Genomic DNA, 19,967 nt, shown 5'->3' with positions numbered 1-19,967 from the left:
CTCAACTACATCAAGCGAACAACCACTGTCGGCCGCACTAAATTAGCAATCATTCCTGGAGTTTCTTATGTGCCCATAATATCTCATCACAGAGCCAACAATCTTCAATCACCTTCTCAGTTCTTTCCTCGCCCTGACTGCATGGACTCTGTTAACATGAATACCTCTGCTATTTGGAGACTCTTTTAAATACAAGAGTAACCAGCATCCTGAAGACAGCAACCTTCCACTTTGACCATTTCTGTCCAATGGTGAGTTACTATCTGATACTCTCTCACTGACTAAAACTGACTCTTACCCTTGAGTCGCTGTGCATTGACCATTTGGATGACCTATCAAAATTCTTTGAGCTTTGCCCTTGTTACAAAGCAGGAATGAATGTTTCTGTTTCTGAAACACATTGTGTTTAAACGTTACAATCTTGATAAGAGTGCTAACCCACAAAAACCAAAGGGATACAAAAATAATGGATTTTTTAACAGCTTTATTTTTTTCAAATATCTGGTGAAAATCTAACAGTTACAAAATAACTTTCACATATGGCAGAAGTGGTAGCCATGACTATTATATGTACCAGCTGAAGTTCTGTCACGCCATGGATATAAAGCATGGTTGCAATGTTCAACTGCTAACCTGACTTTTTAAGGCCTCCACCCAAGCATTGCCAGTGAAAAATTCTTTAAATTGGTCTTGATCTCAGTCAGAGGTTAATTAATGTTGTTACTGGAACTTTCTCTAGATGAGCAACTGTTTGATTTGTATTTAACTTTCTTAATGACCGTTCAATGTTACCTCAGAAGTGAATACTAGAAGGTAACTTTATTCTTTTCTCCTTGCCTTTTTTCCACACATTTATGGATTGATTGGTTATGATTTGTTGCAATTTATTGCTGGAGATTAACTCCTGTGCAAACTTTTACTTACATGTAATATGGCTGCATGCAGTTCTTTGTCCACCACAATGTCCACCACAGGGTACATCAAGGAGGTGTGTCAGAATACATCCTAATCGGACAGGGATTGAAACCTTTGCACTTGCTGCCAATTTAGTCCATGCTGGATGTGCAGCCAACTGAGTCAATCAGCCTATCAATGAATTTGAATTGCTATGGCAACATACATTTTTGCGCGCATGTTGTAGCCTGGAGGCTGGAATTGTAGTGAGTGATAGTAGATCTCCAAATTCTGATCCAAGGCTGATCAAGAATTTCCCCACTGACCATTACCAAAAATTTGTGATCCAATATATGTGACCATGTTATGAATACACATTGCTTGGTCAAGTCCTTGAGAAGAATTTGAAGCTGGACCTTCTGGCTCAGAAGCAGAGACTGTACTACGAGTCCTCCTCTACGTTACAACTTACAATGTAATAATTCAATCATACTGTCTGGTCTTGTAGATGGTCAGAGCTAGTCTCAAGTCATTCACCAACATCACTGGATCCTTGGCACTAATCAACCTTGTTCACTTTAACAGTTGTCTGTTATTCTTTATGGCATGAAGGGATTGAATTTTCTCTGTATTATATTCTTTAGTTTGCAGTTGATAAAGTTTCATCGAGGCCCCAGGTTAGCAAATATACAAAATGTAGTTCAGCAGCAATTTAGTACAAATAAAAGGTCAAATCATGATAGAGAATAGCATTTTGCACTGGGCACTGTTAGACCTCTTTCTGCATTATTCAGACAACAATAGAACTTTCAGCAGATAACAAACTGATTATAATTTATTACACTGATCAGTAGGTTATATTGTAGGCATGCTGTAACCAGCAGTATAATGATGCAGCATTTTGTTGAAAAAGCAGATTGTGAATGGCAAGAGCACTGGACTCTCAGGGTTAACTATTATTTGACAGTGAATATTTCCTCTGAGTATAGTTTCAATTCAACAAGGGTAGAATGGGCATTGAATGGTACATGTCATTAGTTAGAATTGCATCTGCATCTTACAGCTTGAAGATTTTTCTTGCAATGTAATTTGTTGGAGGTGTGAAATGATTACGATGCAGCAAAGGCAATTTGGCATCTGGGATCATCTCGGGGAACACGTGGATCAACAGTTTATGTCTTCACCAATAAGGTACAAAGATTGAGGAAGATACATAGGAACAAAGGATAAGCAGGGTGGAGGAGAGCCAAATCAAACCCAGAAAGAGAAATAGGAAGGGAAGGAATGATTAGGTGAAGAGAGAATAAAAGCCCAAAAGGAAAAAAAATGCAAAGTATTTTAAATTTGATAATTTTAACACTTCTAACAATTTATTGCAATCAAGAATACAATTTATCATTTTAATTTGGTTATTTTTTGAGCCTGATTGGCAAGAAATGAATAACCTGTTTTCCTAATTAGCCTGTCCAGAGTTGTTATAACACATCTTTGGAGCAAGTGGGACTTGAACCCAAGGCTCTTGGCTCAGGGATAGCAACATACCACTGTGCCACAAGAGGGTCAAAGGAATTAACAATTATCATGTTGTTAATAGGGAGCTTACGCTCTTAATCAACAGACAGCAATGACCATGCAAATGTAGTTAATTCTTAAAATTATAAGGTTGGTGAGGGTAAGAGATTATTAATGAAAAGCAATGATGTAGTGTAATAAATTTACCATCAAATCCTAATAATTAATAAAGGCCTATCTTTTAATTCCTTGAACTGTTGGCTAATTTTCACATGCAGTAAATTATTAACATGCCCTTTTTCTCAATCAGGATTAGATCCATTAGCAAACATGAAAAGGAAATGCACGAGAGGAATTCGACCCTAGATTGTAGAAATGATCTTCAACGCTTAGTCATAGAGTCATAGAAATGTACAGCATGGTAACAGACCCTTCAGTCCAACTCTTCCATGCCAACCAGATATCCTAACCTAATTTAGTCCCACTTACTTTCACTTTTTATGTTTCATTCTATATCATGCAATCCTGTAGATTAAGTTAGGCTGATTTATTTCTGTTTAAGTTAAAGCATAAAACATTTTGACATACCTCTCTTTTCTGTTGTTTCTCTGAGTTTTCTGCAGAACCTCCATTGATTTTTTTAGTGGATAGTGAGGATTCATCGGCCCAATGTGTAACTTACTGTTATTATTTCTGATTCTGGGGTTACACGCCAGTTTGAGCAGTCTCAGTCACAGCTTTACCTCAGAAGATAGTGGATTAATTCATAAACCCATGGATGTTCTTCCTTTGTTTCCATTGCGTCTGCCTGCACAGGCCTTAATATTATGGCTTGAGTCTTCTGATCTGAGTCAGAATTCCTATTTCCCATCCTGATCAGACTAAACATTGCCCACTCACCACAGGAGGAATTTTTCAGGCAAACATCCAAATGCATGAGTCTTCCCAGTAGAAGTAGCATGTCAAAAACAGAAGACCCCAAAGAGGATTGACGCGGAAATCATGCCCTTCTTTTTCAGCAATAGCTGAAGCATAATTTCATAGGTCCTGAAGTCACTTTGACATCAGCTGCTGAATGAAGGTAGAAATGAAAGACAAGTGAAGGTTGGGAGCCATGGTATAGGATTTTGGGTGGGTGAGGAGGTAGGTGAAGGAGGGGGAGGTGGATGGGGTGGATGGGGAAGCAAGTTTCCCAGGTGGATAGAGGGTACAGTTATTAGGTGGGTGGGTGGTAAGATGCACGGGGTGTGAATGGTACTAATGCCACGGGGCTGAGGGGATATGTTAGCTGTTGGGTGGAAGAGGTAAGGTGAAATATAACTAGGTGAGATCTTAGGATGGGCAAGGGATAAGGTCAGGAGGATTATTGGAGATGTCGGTGCGGGTCCAGTTGAAGAAAGAGGGAATTGGATCTGGTCAGGGGCCTGTATCAAGGGTGTGGAAGTTGGGTCAATTTAGATCTGGTGGGAGGGATTATGGGGGGGGCTAAGTATGATCTCCTGGTAGGAACATGTGATGGCCCAGATGTTGGGAGGGTGGGTGGCTGTGATGGGTGCCTGTAAGGAATCCAGAGAAGGTAGAGTCCGAGATTGCATGGAGGGGAGAACAGGAGATATTGAAATTGTGGACATCAGGGGTCAGGTTGAGGTAGGAATTGGAGGGTAGTCAGGAGTCGGATCAGGAATGCAACAGGATTCAGTTTGAGGTTTAGTGCTGTTTGTATATGGGAATCAGAAGAGTTGTTGTGGGGTAATCAGTGATAAGCCAGGCTGGGAGGTTTAGTCTAATAGATAGCCAGGAGTTACAACAGGTATTTATTTATCTAACATTTCCTGGCTGACTATTCAAGTCAGAATCATCCAAAGTTTCTGACTCAATGGAGTTGAGGATTTTTTGGAGGTTCCCAGACCAGATCTTTGCCCAGTAGGATTTCCAACTTCCCTGAAAAGCACCCAGCATTGCAATGGGAGTTTCAGTGTACATATTGTGTGCATTTCCAGGAATCAAGTTGGAACCTAAGACCTTCTTAGAGGAGAAAATACATCCAAATGAAAGTATATGCCTTTATTTTGAGAAGATTTTTCTGTCAAATCAACATCAGCAGGTCTGTAGTGCTAGCAATTAAAGTTGAGAAACAAACTAGCCCCAACCTGTATTGTCAGCACCTGTCGGGTCTGGTAAAGATAAGTCTTCCCAGTAGAAGTAGCATGTCAAAAACAGAAGACCCCAAAGAGGATTGACGCGGAAATCATGCCCTTCTTTTTCAGCAATTGCTGAAGCATAATTTCATAGGTCTTGAAGTCACTTTGACTTCAGCTGCTGAATGAAGGTAGAAATGAAAGACAAGTGAAGGTTGGGAGCCATGGTATAGGATTTTGGGTGGGTGAGGAGGTAGGTGAAGGAGGGAGAGGTGGATGGGGTAGATGGGGAAGCAAGTTTCCCGGTTGGATAGAGGGTACAGTTATTAGGTGGGTTGGTTGGTAACATGCACGGGGTGTGAATGGTACTAATGCCACGGGGCTGAGGGGATATGTTAGCTGTTGGGTGGAAGAAGTAAGGTGAAATATAACTAGGTGAGATCTTAGGATGGACAAGGGATAAGGTCAGGAGGATTATTGGGGATGTCGGTGCGGGTCCAGTTGAAGAAAGAGGGAATTGAATCCATACAGAATTTGCAAGGGCATTTACATCAGACGAGCAAAATCCAGTGGACTAATCCACTTTGTTCCCCTCACAGATCTGGAGTAACATCAGAGGCCAATGTCAAGAAGCAAGAGATGAACAATTTTAGGGATGGCACTGATTGGGACCAGCTCAGAGGTCAAAGCCAAAGTACCAGCTAAACTCCCACAGACAATGAACACTATCTCTTACTTTCAATTTAAATACCTGCTCCAGGATACCCGCATCCTCAACCTTCAGTAGAGGATGTGGGAGCTCCACTTTTCTTTTGGCCAGAGAGGGACCCAAGATATCTTTTGGTCTGGCATTCTATCAGATTAAATCTTGTGGCATTCTGCATTGGTAATTGTTAATCAATTGTTCATTCCTATATCCGCAAACCCGAGTGAAGTCAGTGGCAAAGGCAAACTTAACACTAGTGTACGTGCTTGGACATAACCCTGTATAGCTTTGGGACAATCATTTCTTCAACAGGTAATGGCTTTGCAGATAATGGGCCTTTAACTACTTGCTGGTGGAACTACAAACATCAATGAGGTGAAACGCTTATTTTGATACTCTTTCCATAGGACAGTGTATTATCTGGGACTGCTCTTCTCGTAGTGACATTGGATCTTTTAACATTGAGTTGACAGACTTCCAAAAGCAGTTTGTCTCCAACAATACAGCACAACATTGGAGGGTCACATCACATTACGTGACCAAGTCTTAAAATCAATACCTTTCTAACTTAGAACTAAGAGTCTTACCTATGGATTCTGTTACCCAACGGTTAGTAGTGGGACCTTTGCTTTTTCTGTCAATAAAACAATGATCTATATTTTGCTGTGTAGGGGACAATTTCAAATTTTGAAGGTAAGACAAAACTTGGAAGTATTGTAAACCATGAAGACGATGTAAACTATCAAAAGATATTGACATGTTGGTGGAGTGGGAAGATAGGTGGCAAATTAATTTCAGTGTAGAGAACTGTGAGTGCTTACACTTTGCTACATAGAATAGGGAAAGATGGAGCAAAATAAAGGATACTGTTCTAAAGAACACATAGAGACACTCAGAGAGACCTGAACATTTAAGCACATAAATCATTAAAGGTTGTAGAACATATAGAGAGCTATTAGAAAATTATGTAGCATTCTAGATTTTATGAATGGGGCATAGAGTCAAAGAGCAGGCACCATTAGTGTTTCACATTGTGAAATTCACCAAAGATCCTTAGATGGCACCTTCCAAATCCATGACCACTTCCGTCTAGAAGGACAAGGGCAGCAGGTATTTGGTAACACCACCACGTGGAAGTTTCCCTCCAAGCCACTAACCACCCTGACTTAGAAATATACTGCCATTCCTTCACAGTCGTTGGGTCAAAATCCTGGAATTCTCTCCCTACCAACATTGTGGGTCAACCCACAGCAAGTCGACTGCAGTGATTCAAGAAGGCAGCTCACCACTACCTTCTCAAGGGCAAATAGGGATGGGCCTTCAATGCTGGCCAGCAATCCCAAGTCCCACAAATGAATAAAAAAATTGTGGTGACACTCTCTCGCTGTCCAGTTTCCTAAGTTTTGTGAGAACTTGACTTCTACAATTAAATTCAAAATGGTCAATGCAAGTGAAGCATGGTATTTAAAGTTCCAAAGTTAATTAGTAGTGTGTCCTCTATCCTCCATCAATTAAGGTCAAATGTGGGTGAGCTAAAGGCAAGTCGGGATCAGAGTTTTGAAGATTCTACACCCAAATATTAGGTTTCTGGAGGAGCTGGCAGGGATAAATGCAGAAAGGTTGTTTCCCTTGGGGGAAAGTCTAGCATCAGAGGGCACAATCTCAAAGTAAGGGATCGTCCATTTAAGAAAGAAATGACGAGGAATCTCTTTTCTCAGGGGATCATGAATTTGTAGAATTCTTTATCGTAGAGGTCAGATGGTTAAATACATTCAAGGCAGAGATTTTTAATCAGTATGGGAAGCAAGGGTCATGGAGCAAAGGCAGAAAAGTGGAGGTGAGGGTTATCAGTTTAGCCATGAGGAGGATTATTAGATCAGCCATGAGGAGGATTAACACTCACAGAGAGAATATAAAACAGATCATAAAAATGTTTTCTTTATGGCCTGATCATAAGAATTAGAAAACACAGTTGACACAATAAAGCAGGCAATAGCTCTTTAAAACTACAAGCTAAATAAAATGTAAAAAATGGATTTTATGCCTTTTATTGGGAGAAAGACAGAAGGAGAATTTATAGATAATGGTGGTAGATAATGGGCAGAGCAGACTAATCAGCTTCTTCCAGCTGAAGGTAAGTTGTTTGACTTTGAGATCCTTAAAGACTCGAACCCTAAATTTAACCACTCAGTATACATCTCAATTATGAATAAAAATTAATTCTTAAAAGAAAATCCCTTTGGAATCACTACGGAAATTAGAACAATATCACTGCTGGGATTTACAATGGCAGTATTTTCAGAGACCAGTGGAGTCGGTGAAAATAACATTACTTCTGATTATTTGTCACCAAGCTCCTGTTCTGGAACCATTTTCAGAAAGGCCAGGTCAGGGATAAATCTGATATTTTCTAATCAACCTGCTCAGAGGTGATACAACTTCTTCACCAGATGAGATCTGAAGACAGACCTCCTGGTCCAGAAGTAGGGACAATATCACTGCATCAGAGGAGCCCCTATCAGGGATAAAGCAAGCTGTGGATAGTTTACTAAGTTTCTTACAAACCAATGATCATAGGCGAATTGGGATCAATCGCAGATTTCGTGTGATGTTACAAGCAAAGTAGCTGTCTGAATGGGTCCCCTTGACAACATTATAGGAGAGCATGCTTGAAGGTGACTTTGAGGCCCCTCTCTCTACCCCCATCCTATGTGATCATAGCTCAGCCACAGACTGTCCTGTGAAAGAGGTATCCCTCTACAACAATGATCCATCATGTGTGCCTAGTATTTTTCAAATATTTAAGAAGTGCCGAGTTGGTTTGTTAGTGCAGCATGTTGGGGTCAGGCAACTCCTTCTCCCTTAGCTGCAACAGCTGGCTCCAGTTCCTGCAGTTCCGGGAAACCTTAAATTGACCCTCCAGCAAGATTCCCACCTGCCTCTGATTGGTTGGCAGCTTACCCTACGATGCCCTTTGTCAAAAGTCAGCAGGGATCAATGTGAGGTTGTTTACTCCCAACACAGGCAAGATTGGGTCCTGTTGGTAAATGTTGGTACCCTAATTCAAATTGAAAAGCAATGCCTCAAATTAGAAGCACAAGATGTCACTGGACTGAAACAAAACGTTCTGGGAGCCTAAAGGAGATTGCTGCATTATAATAATTCCCAGATAGATCAGACCTTGCACCCATTCTTTGCCTGCGTACCTGACCTGCTCCATTCGCCAGGCTCTACTACATAGTGAACTCATAGTAGTTGCTGCTTTGTGCCTATCTCAGGTTAGAAAAAGTAATTGCAACAGAGCTTTGATGAATGTAACTTTTCCCAATTCGTTCTCCGCAAGTTTGCATGACCATTGGTATTATATTATAATTAGCAAATAAAGAAGCTTGAACATGAACTCATGTCATTGCTTTGAATTGCACTGTTTTCCAAAACTTTTGAGTAAGGTAAGTGCAATTGGTGAGTTCTATTTTTCAGAACTCCACTTGTACAGTATTTTACACTGCTCTCATTTTACATTTTCACATTAATTCTCAATAAGAAGTAACACAGTCCCTAATATATTCCAAACATGTAGGTGGGTTTAGCTCCTTAAATGACCTGAGATGCAACTGGCCAGAGCCTGATTTTACAACCCATTCAAAAACCACCCACTTTGAGAATTAAAATTAGACCTGGGCTAAGATGTCAAACAATCGATTGCAAACTGAGGGTTGCCCGTTCTCATACAAATCTAGGCAGCAATTATTTCTTCGAAAATAAAATAGTTACAGTGAATGTGAACAGTAATAACAACCAACACTGTACTGGTAAAATGGAGGAGAGCAATCTCATCCTTCAATTGACATTGGTTATGGTGAATTACTGTATTTGAAATTTTTTTTATCTACGCCCATTCATGTGACTAGATAGGCAGGTGCAAAATGGAAAAGCTGCTGTTGTCCAGCAGAAAAACCTAATTTCTTCATAAGTCAAGGCTTGGCTCTCAGCAACACCTCACTGGAATACTTCCTGTGAGATGCACACAGTCATTTTGTGGATAGAGGATTTGGTAACACTTATATCAGCAGCAAAGTTCAAATTGGCTGCTGGACAAATCACTTTGATAGAAAACAGCAGAAAACAGCTTGTAAAATTAAACTGCTTGTAAAATACAAAATACAACATGATACAATTCTACACATACCAGTACAACATTACACTGGTTATAATCAAATGAGATTCAGCTCCCCTCTTTTAACACTTCTTTTTCAGTCGCAGCAAATATTTTTGTTTCTTTTTAATGATCAGCTACCACACTTCAATTAAAACATGTAGTTAACTAGTTCAAATTGAATGAATCAATTACGAGTGAAAGAAAGAGGAATTTTATTCCCCATTAGCCAGGAGAAAACAAATGATAAGATACAAAATCAAATGCACACAAAAGTCAGTTAATATGTTAAAAAAAAGTGTGTTGTTCAGCTGGAAAGAATACTGGCTATGCAGTTTAAATGTCCTTTAAAGGTTTAAGAAACCATAGATACTTAATTATTGATTTATATCCCTAGCAGTTGCAGAATCTATGGTTACCTTTGAGTTCTCAGTGAATCATTGTTTCCCCAAATTGCTTTTTAATGAGGTGTTGTATTCTAAGAGCTTGAAAGAAACACAGAGACAGACATGTAGCTCATCTTGTCACGAATTTATTTGCCTTCTCTCTGCTGTATTGCTCAAAAAACAACTCCTGAAATATGTAAAATTTGTTTATTTACTTCCAAGTCTGGCTCCATTGTCTTCCCAAGCTAGCCAACTGGCAAGGGAGCTATTTATCTCCTATTTCTTAAAATACCATAGAAGTGTAAACTAAAATAGATATAAATTTCTTGATGCTGACTCAGTGGCTTGGTTTTGATGGTTTTAGATTAGATTCCCTACAGTGCAGAAACAGGCCCTTCGGCTCCACAAATCCACACTAACCTTCCAAAGAGTAACCCATCCGGACCCATTTCCCTCTGACTAATGCACCTAACACTATGGGCAATTTAGCATGGCCAATTCACCTGGCCCACACATCTTTGGATTGTGGGAGGAAACCAACACAGACACAAGGAGAATGTGCAAACTCCACACAGACAGTCACCCAAGGCTGGACTCGAAGCTGGGACCCTGGTGCTTTGAGGCAGCAGTGCTAACCACTGAGCCACCGTGCCACCCTTATGTTGTTACATAAACCTGTAATTTCAGTGCAGACAGGTTAATTTATTCCACTTTAGTCCCCTGTACTTGCTTCATCTGTAATCAGGTGACCACAGCACTATTTTTGGGCAGATTTTGTGCTTTTCCTGAGATTATTTAAGTCCATTAAAAGGTCTTAGTTATAACAATCAAGTGATGGAAGTTAACATTTCATTGTCCATATTGCCCACTATCAAAACATACTTTAAATCTTTGACTGTAAATTTATTTGAGACATTCTGAGATAGGCATTATATAAATGTAAGTATTTCTTTCTTCTCCCTGTCTGAAGCAATAATTCTGCAGATATTTTTGATGAAACTTGTGAAAATATCTTGGGGCTTTCAGTTTGCAATTTTAACATTATTGTAAACGCATTTACACAGAGGAATTTCAGAGGTCAATACATTTTTTCATAAAATTGTCATGATATAAACAATAGTGGGATGTGTCCTTGAGTCATTAGATTCCCTCGTGGTGATGCTTTGCCATCACACAACAGCTTGAGGTCTGGAATTCCTGGACATTGATAATTACTCTATGAGCACTTACTAAAATGCTATCAAAAGTTTCCAGTCCAAAATGCAGAGTAAAAATATTTGATACAAACATACTAGGCATTCAATTACTTATCATCTTCTCCAAACTTTAGTTATCCCAGACTGATGGAGTCTTTGCTGATACAATGTTATGCTACATTGCTGTATTGCACCAGAGCAGTAGAAAGTTCCTATTTGTCTTAACAGTATCGTAAACTTAATTAAGTACTTTCAAAGGGTAGGAGTGGCAAAGAACAAGAACACTAGTGTGCTCCTTTCAAAATATGCAGTAGCAAAGGCACTAGAAAATCTTCTCCATCCATCAGCACAAAAAAGCAGAATTAAATAGCTTCCAAAATGAAAGGGAACAAGGGAGAAACAGCCTGTAATGGGATAGACATTGTCATGTAAAAGTTCAGGGAGTTTGTTAAAACGTAACTTTCTGGATTATTTGAAAGGTAAGGAAGGAATGAAACAGCTCAATGCTGGATAGAAATACACGTAGACTTACCGGTGGTCTCAACAATTCCCTCCAGAATCACCACAATTTCAAACTGGTCACTTCTCAATGATCGCTGAGACAGGTCAAAGAAGGGACTTTTCGGATTGATTTCATGACAGATAGTCAGAGGGGAAACCAGAAACAGTTGGTCCGCACCAGTCCCAAATCCCACATCCAACTCACACTGATCCAAGGGCAGGAACTCTCCTTCTGGGGTCTGCCTGGACTGAAGAAGAAAGAGAGAAGGTAAAATTAAATCTGGAGCTCGTTCTTTGTATTGTTCCTGTTTGCTCATTCAGCATTTTCCTAAGTTTTCACATTAAGAATACATAATTTTCACATATACTCAGATCTGTGGACTATTTACACCCTCTAAAAAACAAATATTCATTTATATATCTTAGAATCCAAATTTGCTCATGTTCCAACAATCAATAACTACAACAAATCAATTTATCATAACACAAGAACAGCTTGCCAGCTTCAAGAATTCTATAATTTTCATCTATTTTTCATGCAATGTATTTAATAGCTGCCTCAAACAGAAGTCGAAGCAACAGTGCAGAGATGAAGGTCACATCACTATGGAGAGCCATTCAGCACATTATGGACAAATGAATTTTTCCAAAGTCATTTGCAGTTATAGGTTACACCATGTTGCTACATGTCTCATAGAAAACAAAGCAATTGGCATTCAATCAACCCCACTTTCATCAGTATCTACACATGTAATCATTCATTTTTTCCAAAGTGTTCAGTTATTTCTCTAATGCACATATGAGTTCTTATTATCAATTTGTACAGGAGTTACTCATTCCAAAGGTAATGTTCATTCCCTTGGGAGCATTGTTCCCAAGGTGTGTGTAAACAGAGCAAATTACTTGGTTCTGGATATAAGTTTGCTCGCTGAACTGAAAGGTTCGTTTTCAGGTGCTTCATCACCACACTAGGCAATATCATCAGTGAACCTCCTGCGAAGCACTGTTGTTATGACCCACTTTCTAATTATGTGTTTAGGTTTCCTTGATTGGTGGTTTTCAGAAAATTGATTTTCAGGAAATGACATCACCACAGGAAATGACACCACCAACCCAATGAAACCTAAACATATAAATAAAAAGTGTGTCATAACACCAGTGCTTCACTGGAGGTTCACTGATGATGTTAGTTCATATGGTGACGAAACATCTGAAAATGAACCTTCCAGTTCAGCGAGCAAATTTATATCCAGAACCTCAATCTGAGCTACAAATCTTCTCAAAACTCGCTAAATGACTTGGGTGTAATTTACTTCAATATTTTTTTTAGATTAGATTACAGTGTGGAAACAGGCCCTTCGGCCCAACAAGTCCACACCGACCCGCAGAAGCGCAAACCACCCATACATTTACCCCTTACCTAACACTACGGGCAATTTAGCATGGCCGATTCACCTGACCTGCACATCTTTGGACTGTGGGAGGAAACCGGAGCACCCGGAGGAAACCCACGCAGACACGGGGAGAATGTGCAAACTCCACACAGTCAGTCGCCTGAGTCAGGAATTGAACCTGGGTCTCAGGCGCTGTGAGGCAGCTGTTTGGCATTTCCACATCATGTTGAGCTGTTGTTGCTAGTTATTTTTTATTTGAATGTGTAGTGTTGTGCTTAAAAATATCATCAAACCAGATCATTAAGCTTTAATCAGTAAGGGTTCATTGTTTATGGCAATAAGCAATTGAAGCAAAGTGGAAGAATACATGAAAACAGGCCTAGTGTAAAAAAAGAGCTGAAAATGTGTTGCTGGAAAAGCGCTTTTCCAGCAACACATTTTCAGCTCTGATCTCCAGCATCTGCAGTTCTCACTTTCTCCCTGGTGTAAAAAAAACCATGCCTATTTTGACTCAGAGGTAAATACATAACCTTGATTGTCTATAAGAACCATTCTTTAAGGGAGTCACCTGGAAATCTTTCAACTTGTTTCTGCACAAAGGAATATCTGGAAAGGTACTGAAAGTAGTCTCAAATGGTGATTCAGCATGTAACCTTAGATTCAGGGACTTTGCCTCATTCATTGGACTTTTCACTATCAGATTGGGGTTCGTGAGATCTTTGCTATGGAATCGGAGATAGGGCTCCAAGTGCCACTCACTAAAATCTCTGATTGATAGAAGGCAGTGTGAGACTCACTTGTTTATATTATGTAGTTTAAACTATAGATTCACTCATTGGTTTGCATAGAGTCATGCAGCATGGAAACAGACCTATCAGTCCAACTAGTCCATGCAGAATATAATCCCAAACTAAATTACCTTAGAATCCTGGCCTATATCCCTCCAAACCTTTCCTATTTATATATCTATCCAAATGTCTTTTAAACGTTGTAATTGTACCCCCATCCACCACTTCCTCAGGAAGTTCATTCCACATGCGAACCACCCTCTGTATAAACAACATGCCACTTTTGTCTTTTATAAATTTCTCTCCTCCCAGCTTAAAATGTATATCCTAGTCTTGAAATCTCCCATTTTAGGGAAAGGACAATTACCATTAACACTAGCTATATCTCTCATTAATTTATAAATTTCTTTCAGGTTGCCTCAGAACACAGGGAGAAAATGAGGACTGCAGATGCTGGAGAACAGAGTCAAAAAGTGTGGTGCTGGAAAAGCACAGCAGGTCAGCCAGAATCCGAGGAGCAGGGAAGTCAACGTTTCAAGCAGAAGCTCTTCATCAGCAATGACATTCCTGATAAAGAGCTTATGCTTGAAATGTCGACTCTTCTGCTCCTCAAATGCTGCCTGACCAGCTCTGCTTTTCCAGCACCACACCTTTTGTCTCCGCCTCTCAACACAGGACATTGGTTAAGCCACTTTTGGAATATTGCATGCAATTCTGGTTTCCTTCCTATCAGAAGGGTGTTGTGAAACTTGAAACGGTTCAGAAAAGATTTACCAGAATGTTGCCAGGGTTAAGGATTTGAGCTATAGGGAGAGTTATAGGGAGAGGCTGAACAGGCTGGGGCTGTTTTCCCTGGAACGTCAGAGAATGAGGGGTGACCTTATAGAGGTTTACAAAATCATGAGGGGCATGGATAGGATAAATATACAAGGTCTTTTCCCAGGGGTGGGAGAGTCTAGAACTAGAGTGCATAGGTTTCGGGTGAGAGGGGAAAGATTTACAAGGGACTTAAGGGGTAACTTTTTCACACAGAGGGTGGTGCATGTATGGAGTGAGCTGCTAGATGCAGTGGTGGAGACTGGTACAATTACAACATTTAAAAGGCTTCTGGATATTCACTTATGTGAATTGTAAGTGATTAGAGGGATATGGGCCAAGAACTGGCAAATGGGACTAGATATAGGTTGGGATATCTGGTCAGCATGGAGAGTTGGACCAAAGATCCTGCTGTGCATCTCTATGACACAATGACTCCTAGGTTCCAGCGAAGAATATCCCAGCCTATGTAGCCTTTCCTTATAACTCAAACCTTCCGTACCCTGCAACATCCTCCTAAATATTGTCTGAACCCTCTCTCACTTGATATTATCTTTCCTATAACTGGGTGACCAGAACTGGATACAGTATTCCAGAAAAGAACTCCATGTCCTGTACAACCTCAACATATCTTCCCAATTCCCATATTAAGTAGTTTAGGTTAATAAATTTGCTTTGAACGAATATACCTTCTTGTCTTCATTTTGATTATACCATAAAGAACCTGCAAGGTACTTTCAGTCTAACCATACACTTGGCACAGTCTGAGCAAAATGTTCAAGAAGGAGGATATTGTGGCTGGGGAAACATTCCATGACCCAGAGTTGTCCTTTAAATGATGGGTTCGGTGAGCTAGCGAGGTGGTTGGCTGGATTGGGGTTCCCATAGTTTTAAGGGATTTGGAGCAAACTCCCAGAGGTCTACTCCATACCCGGAAGGGGAAGTAGGTTTTCCAAAACAAAGTAAGGGTGCTGCCCAAAGGGTGGATTCTGCTGACCAGCCTCTGTACATTGCCTCACGAGGTGTGAGAATCAAAGGAAGCGGACAATACATTGACTGACAGCCATGGCCGCAGTAGAACAGCAGAAGATTGTGCTGGCAGAGGGTGCTCAAGTTGGCCACTGCCCAATATAACAATAAGGTGAAACTTGGAAAGTGAATCCAATCACTGTAGACTCTTTATTATCTTCAGCTGATTGAGAAAGAGAGAAGTATTTACAATGAACCACCTTGATGCTGCAAGCGCACTCCAGGTGGTGAGTGAATGAATTTATTCATTCCACTGGCTCACACCATAACAAAGGGTAGACAGCGATTTAGCTGAGCGAAGTTACATGGCATAGTTACGACCTTTTGGACCATTGAAAGTTAGCTTGGCAAGGCAGCTACAGATCCTGAGTGATGGACTCCTGAGAGTGGTCACCACAGGCAGAACTTGACAAGATAAAACTGAGCTAACATGACCGAGAGTTGAATAATAGGTAAACATGTAGGAAACCAGACAACCAACATAATGCTATGATGGTGGACTCAATCTGCTGGTTCTGGAATGTAAATCATTGAATGTAAAGTTATTTAGACATCTCACTCTCATTATGAGTAAAGGAAGGTTGTAGGAGAGAGAAAGAGAGACCAGCTTTTGTGTTTGATTGAGGTAATAAATTGTTTCTGTCTGGATGTGAATTCCTCTGGTGTCCATAGTCTCTGAACTGTTAATTCTTTGTGGTGTGGTTTATGTATGTTTTTGTTCCTTGACTGCCAAAATGCTGTCTTGTGTCATTTCTTTATTCTCCTCTCTGGAGTTCGAGATCTGGGCAGGCATTAAGCTGATTTCCCTTTAAGGAACTATCAGTGATTGTGTAAAAGAATGATTTGGAGATGCCGGTGTTGGACTGGGGTGTACAAAGTTAAAAATCACACAACACCAGATTATGGTCCAACAGGTTTAATTGGAAGCACACTAGCTTTCGGAGCGACGCTCCTTCATCAGGTGATTGACAATCACCTGATGAAGGAGCGTCGCTCCGAAAGCTAGTGTGCTTCCAATTAAACCTGTTGGACGATAACCTGGTGTTGTGTGATTTTTAATTGTGTAAAAGAAAACCATGTTATGGGGGTGTTTATGTGGAATTATAGTTTTTTAAGGACTTGGTAAAAAACAGGTACCCCCTGGAATTGATTGCAGTCATATGATACCAATTAAAGAAAGGAAATTAACTTAGATGGCATAACTTATTTCCTCTTTCCTTAAATGCTATACTTTGTGTGTTGCATTTTGCTTAAGGGGAGAGTTTTGGATAACTAGTAAACTTCAAAGACTTTATGATTGAATTATTATGCTTGGAATTTCATTTTCTCTCCAGAATGAACTTCCAAATATTGTTGTAATATATGAATGAATCTTTAGTTCCGAGTAAGATTTGCTTATCTTGAATGTTTGATGGCGTGAATTGGTGCTCTGAAAAATTAGGGGAAATTGGAACTTTGGATAGTTAATTTTTTTTAAATTAATTTGTGGGATGCCGGCATCATTGGCTGGCCAGCATTTATTCCCCTTCCCAGCTGTCTTTGAGAAGGTGGTGGTGAGCAGCCATTGTCAACTGCTGCAGTCCATCTGCTGTGGGTTGACCCACAATGCCATTAAGGACGAATTCCAGGATTTTGACATTGCGACAGTGGAGGAACAGCAATATACAGGATGGTAAGTGGTTTAAAGGGGAACTTGAAGGTGGTTCTACTCCCATATATCTGCTGCCCTTTTCCTGCTAGATGGAAGTAGTTGTGGATTTAAAACATGCTGTCTGAGGATCTTTAGTGCATTTCTGCAGTCCTTCTCGTAGATACTACACTCTGCTGTTACTGAGCTACGGTGTTGTAGGGAGTTGCTGCTTGTGCCAGGGTCTTCCAGAAGGAACAACTTCTGTGGTAGGTGGACCAGGGAGGACAGGGGAACATGTGTCTGGTGGTAGGATCTCGCTGGAGGTGGCAGAAATGGTGGCTGATGATCTTCTGGATGTGGATGCTGTTGGGATGATCAGGAAGGACAAGGGGCACCCTATCACTGTTGCAGGAGGGAAAAGACGGGGGTGAGGGTGGAAATGCAGGAGATAGATTGGAGTCAGTTGAGGGCCCTGTTAATGACGATGCTGGGGGAATCCTTGGTTAAGGAAGAAGGTAGACATTTCAGAAGCTCCCTTGTCGAAATTAGCCTCATCAGAACATTTGCGACGGAGACAGAGAAACTGGAAGAATGGATTGGAGTCCATACAGAAAGCAAGGTGTGAGGACATACAGTCCAGTTAGCTGTGGGAGTCCGTGGGTTTATAGTGGACATTAGTGATCATTCCATCCCCAGAAATGGAAACAGAGATGTCGTGGAAAGCAAGGGAAGAATTAGAGATCGACCAGGTGAAAGTGAGGATGGGGTAGAAATTGGAAGCAAAATCAATGAATTTTCCAGTTCTGGATGAGAGAGGAAAGCAGCACTGATGATATCATTGATATATCAGAGAAAGAATTGTGGGAGAGTTCCAGAATAGAACTGGAACATGGAATGTTCCACATACCCCACAAAGAGTCGAGCATAGCTGGGGCCCATGCGGGTCCCATGGCCAGCCCTCTGACCTGAAAAAAATCAAGAAGAGTTAAAAGGGAAGTTGTTGAGGGTGAGAACGAGCTGGGCCAGGTGGAGGAGGACGGTGGGCGGAGATGGTTCAGGCCTTTGCTCCAGGAAGAAGTGGAGAGCCCTGAGACCATCCTGGTGCGCAGTTTTGGACTTAAAGATATCTTCAAACAAAATCTTTAAATGTTAATTATTAAGGATTATTAAGGTCATAGCAATGAGCAAGTGAAGCAAATTGGAAAAATAAATGAAAATAGGCCTGGCGTTAAAAAAATAACCTACCTGTTTTGGCTAGGAGGTAACTGCATAACCTTGGCTGTCTGTGGGAACCATATTTTTATATAACTAACACAGAGTTGAAATCTTTCAACTTGATTCTGCATAATGGAATGTCTAGAAAAGTACTGAAAGCTTTTTGAAATGGGGATTCAGCACATAATCTTGGATTCAGAACTGCATTATTGAGATGGACTTTGCCCTATTCATTGGACTTTTCACTATTGAGTTGGGGTTTATGAGATCATTGCTATGGAATCTGAGCTGGGGCTCCAAGTGCCACTGTCTTTAAAATCTATGATGGATAGAAGACATTGTGAGATCCATTTGTTTTTATATATTTGTATATTATGTAGTTTAAGCTCATAGATTCACTCATTAATTTGCATATGTCTCAAATATAATGTATTGTATTGTATATTAAGTAGATTAAGCAATTGAATTTGCTAAATATTAAAGTGCAATGTGACTTTTTTATTCATTTTGATCAGACTTTAAAGAACCCGTTAGGTACATTCAGCCTAATAATATCGAGGGGTAATTACTTTTAGTTCTTCCTTCGCAAGAAGGAAATCTTCATAGTCTAAAGAAAATCTAACAAAGAAATTTGTTAGATGGTTCATGAAGCCAGAAAATTGTTGCATTCTTTTCAGACGTGTTGGTTGCTGAATCTCTGCTGCCGTTCTTACCTTGTCAGAATCTGGAGAAATTCCTATTGCTGACAGTGTGTGACCCTATATACTTAACTTCAAGCATATTCAATTGCATTTTTTTCTCCTTCTTTTATGTTTTTTTTCGATCATGACTATATCTTTCATCGTTCTGTAATGATTTCCTCTTTTAATCTTACTTCTGTGTCACCAGTTGCCAGCTGCTTAAGTGGTGGTTTCTTTGCTTTCTGATCTTTCTTCTCCTCAGTTGGTGGCTCCATCAGTTCCTTAATTATTTCTTTCAGGCTGTCCCCAAAGGCAACTGAAACTCTTCCCATGGGATACTGAACTGCTCCCACAGTCTCATCTACTTTGAGATGATGCACACCAGGAAAACATTCAAGACCCATAAGAACAAACTAATGATCTTCCCTAATCTGTTCAGCAGTCAATAGTTTCACCTCTTGTGAAATACTGCAAATATCTTCATGGTAAATATAGGGTTACCTATCTGCACATTAGACTTGGTTCAGCTGAATTAAGTGGATTTTGAATAAGGTCTTCCATCTGGATCTACAGATCTTTATTTTTCCTATCACACTAGGCTGTCAGCTTTATTTTCCCTGAGCTGTGAAGTTGAACATATACAATGTATTAGCAATGTTAAGGTGAAAATATGTCTTCAAAATTTCTTCTCTCTGGATTCTCAGTGAAATTTAGGCTGCAATCAAACTTGCTATAATCTTCCCACAGTACCGATAATACAGTAACTATTCTAAGTTGCTGAGCTTCTTGTTCAAATATTATCGCTATTTCACAGTTTTTCCATTGAGAGCGGAGAAAATTCCAATTCTGTCTCATATCTGCTTTCATAGCACCTGAAGAAGGAATAAGGCTCCGAAGGCTTGTGTTTTCAAATAAACTTATTGGAC

At 40.1% G+C, this 19,967-nt stretch overlaps 1 protein-coding gene across 1 annotated transcript in view; it reads right to left on the bottom strand.

The window, feature by feature from the left end:
* The window catches only part of LOC122539896 (G protein-activated inward rectifier potassium channel 1-like), a 65,073-nt gene that overhangs the window by 30,751 nt on the left and 14,355 nt on the right, over nt 1-19,967 (bottom strand). The window contains exon 2 of the mRNA XM_043675050.2: nt 11,521-11,737. Coding sequence (XP_043530985.1) covers nt 11,521-11,737 — 217 coding nt within the window. The remainder of the gene's footprint in view (nt 1-11,520; nt 11,738-19,967) is intronic.

This window comes from Chiloscyllium plagiosum, unplaced genomic scaffold (assembly GCF_037043375.1).
Source record: "Chiloscyllium plagiosum isolate Xiang-an unplaced genomic scaffold, Cpla_swu_hap1 HiC_scaffold_32, whole genome shotgun sequence".
NCBI classification, from domain to species: Eukaryota; Metazoa; Chordata; class Chondrichthyes; order Orectolobiformes; family Hemiscylliidae; genus Chiloscyllium; species Chiloscyllium plagiosum.
Note: the sequence above shows the minus strand (reverse complement) of the source record. Positions and strands in the feature narration are given on the sequence as shown.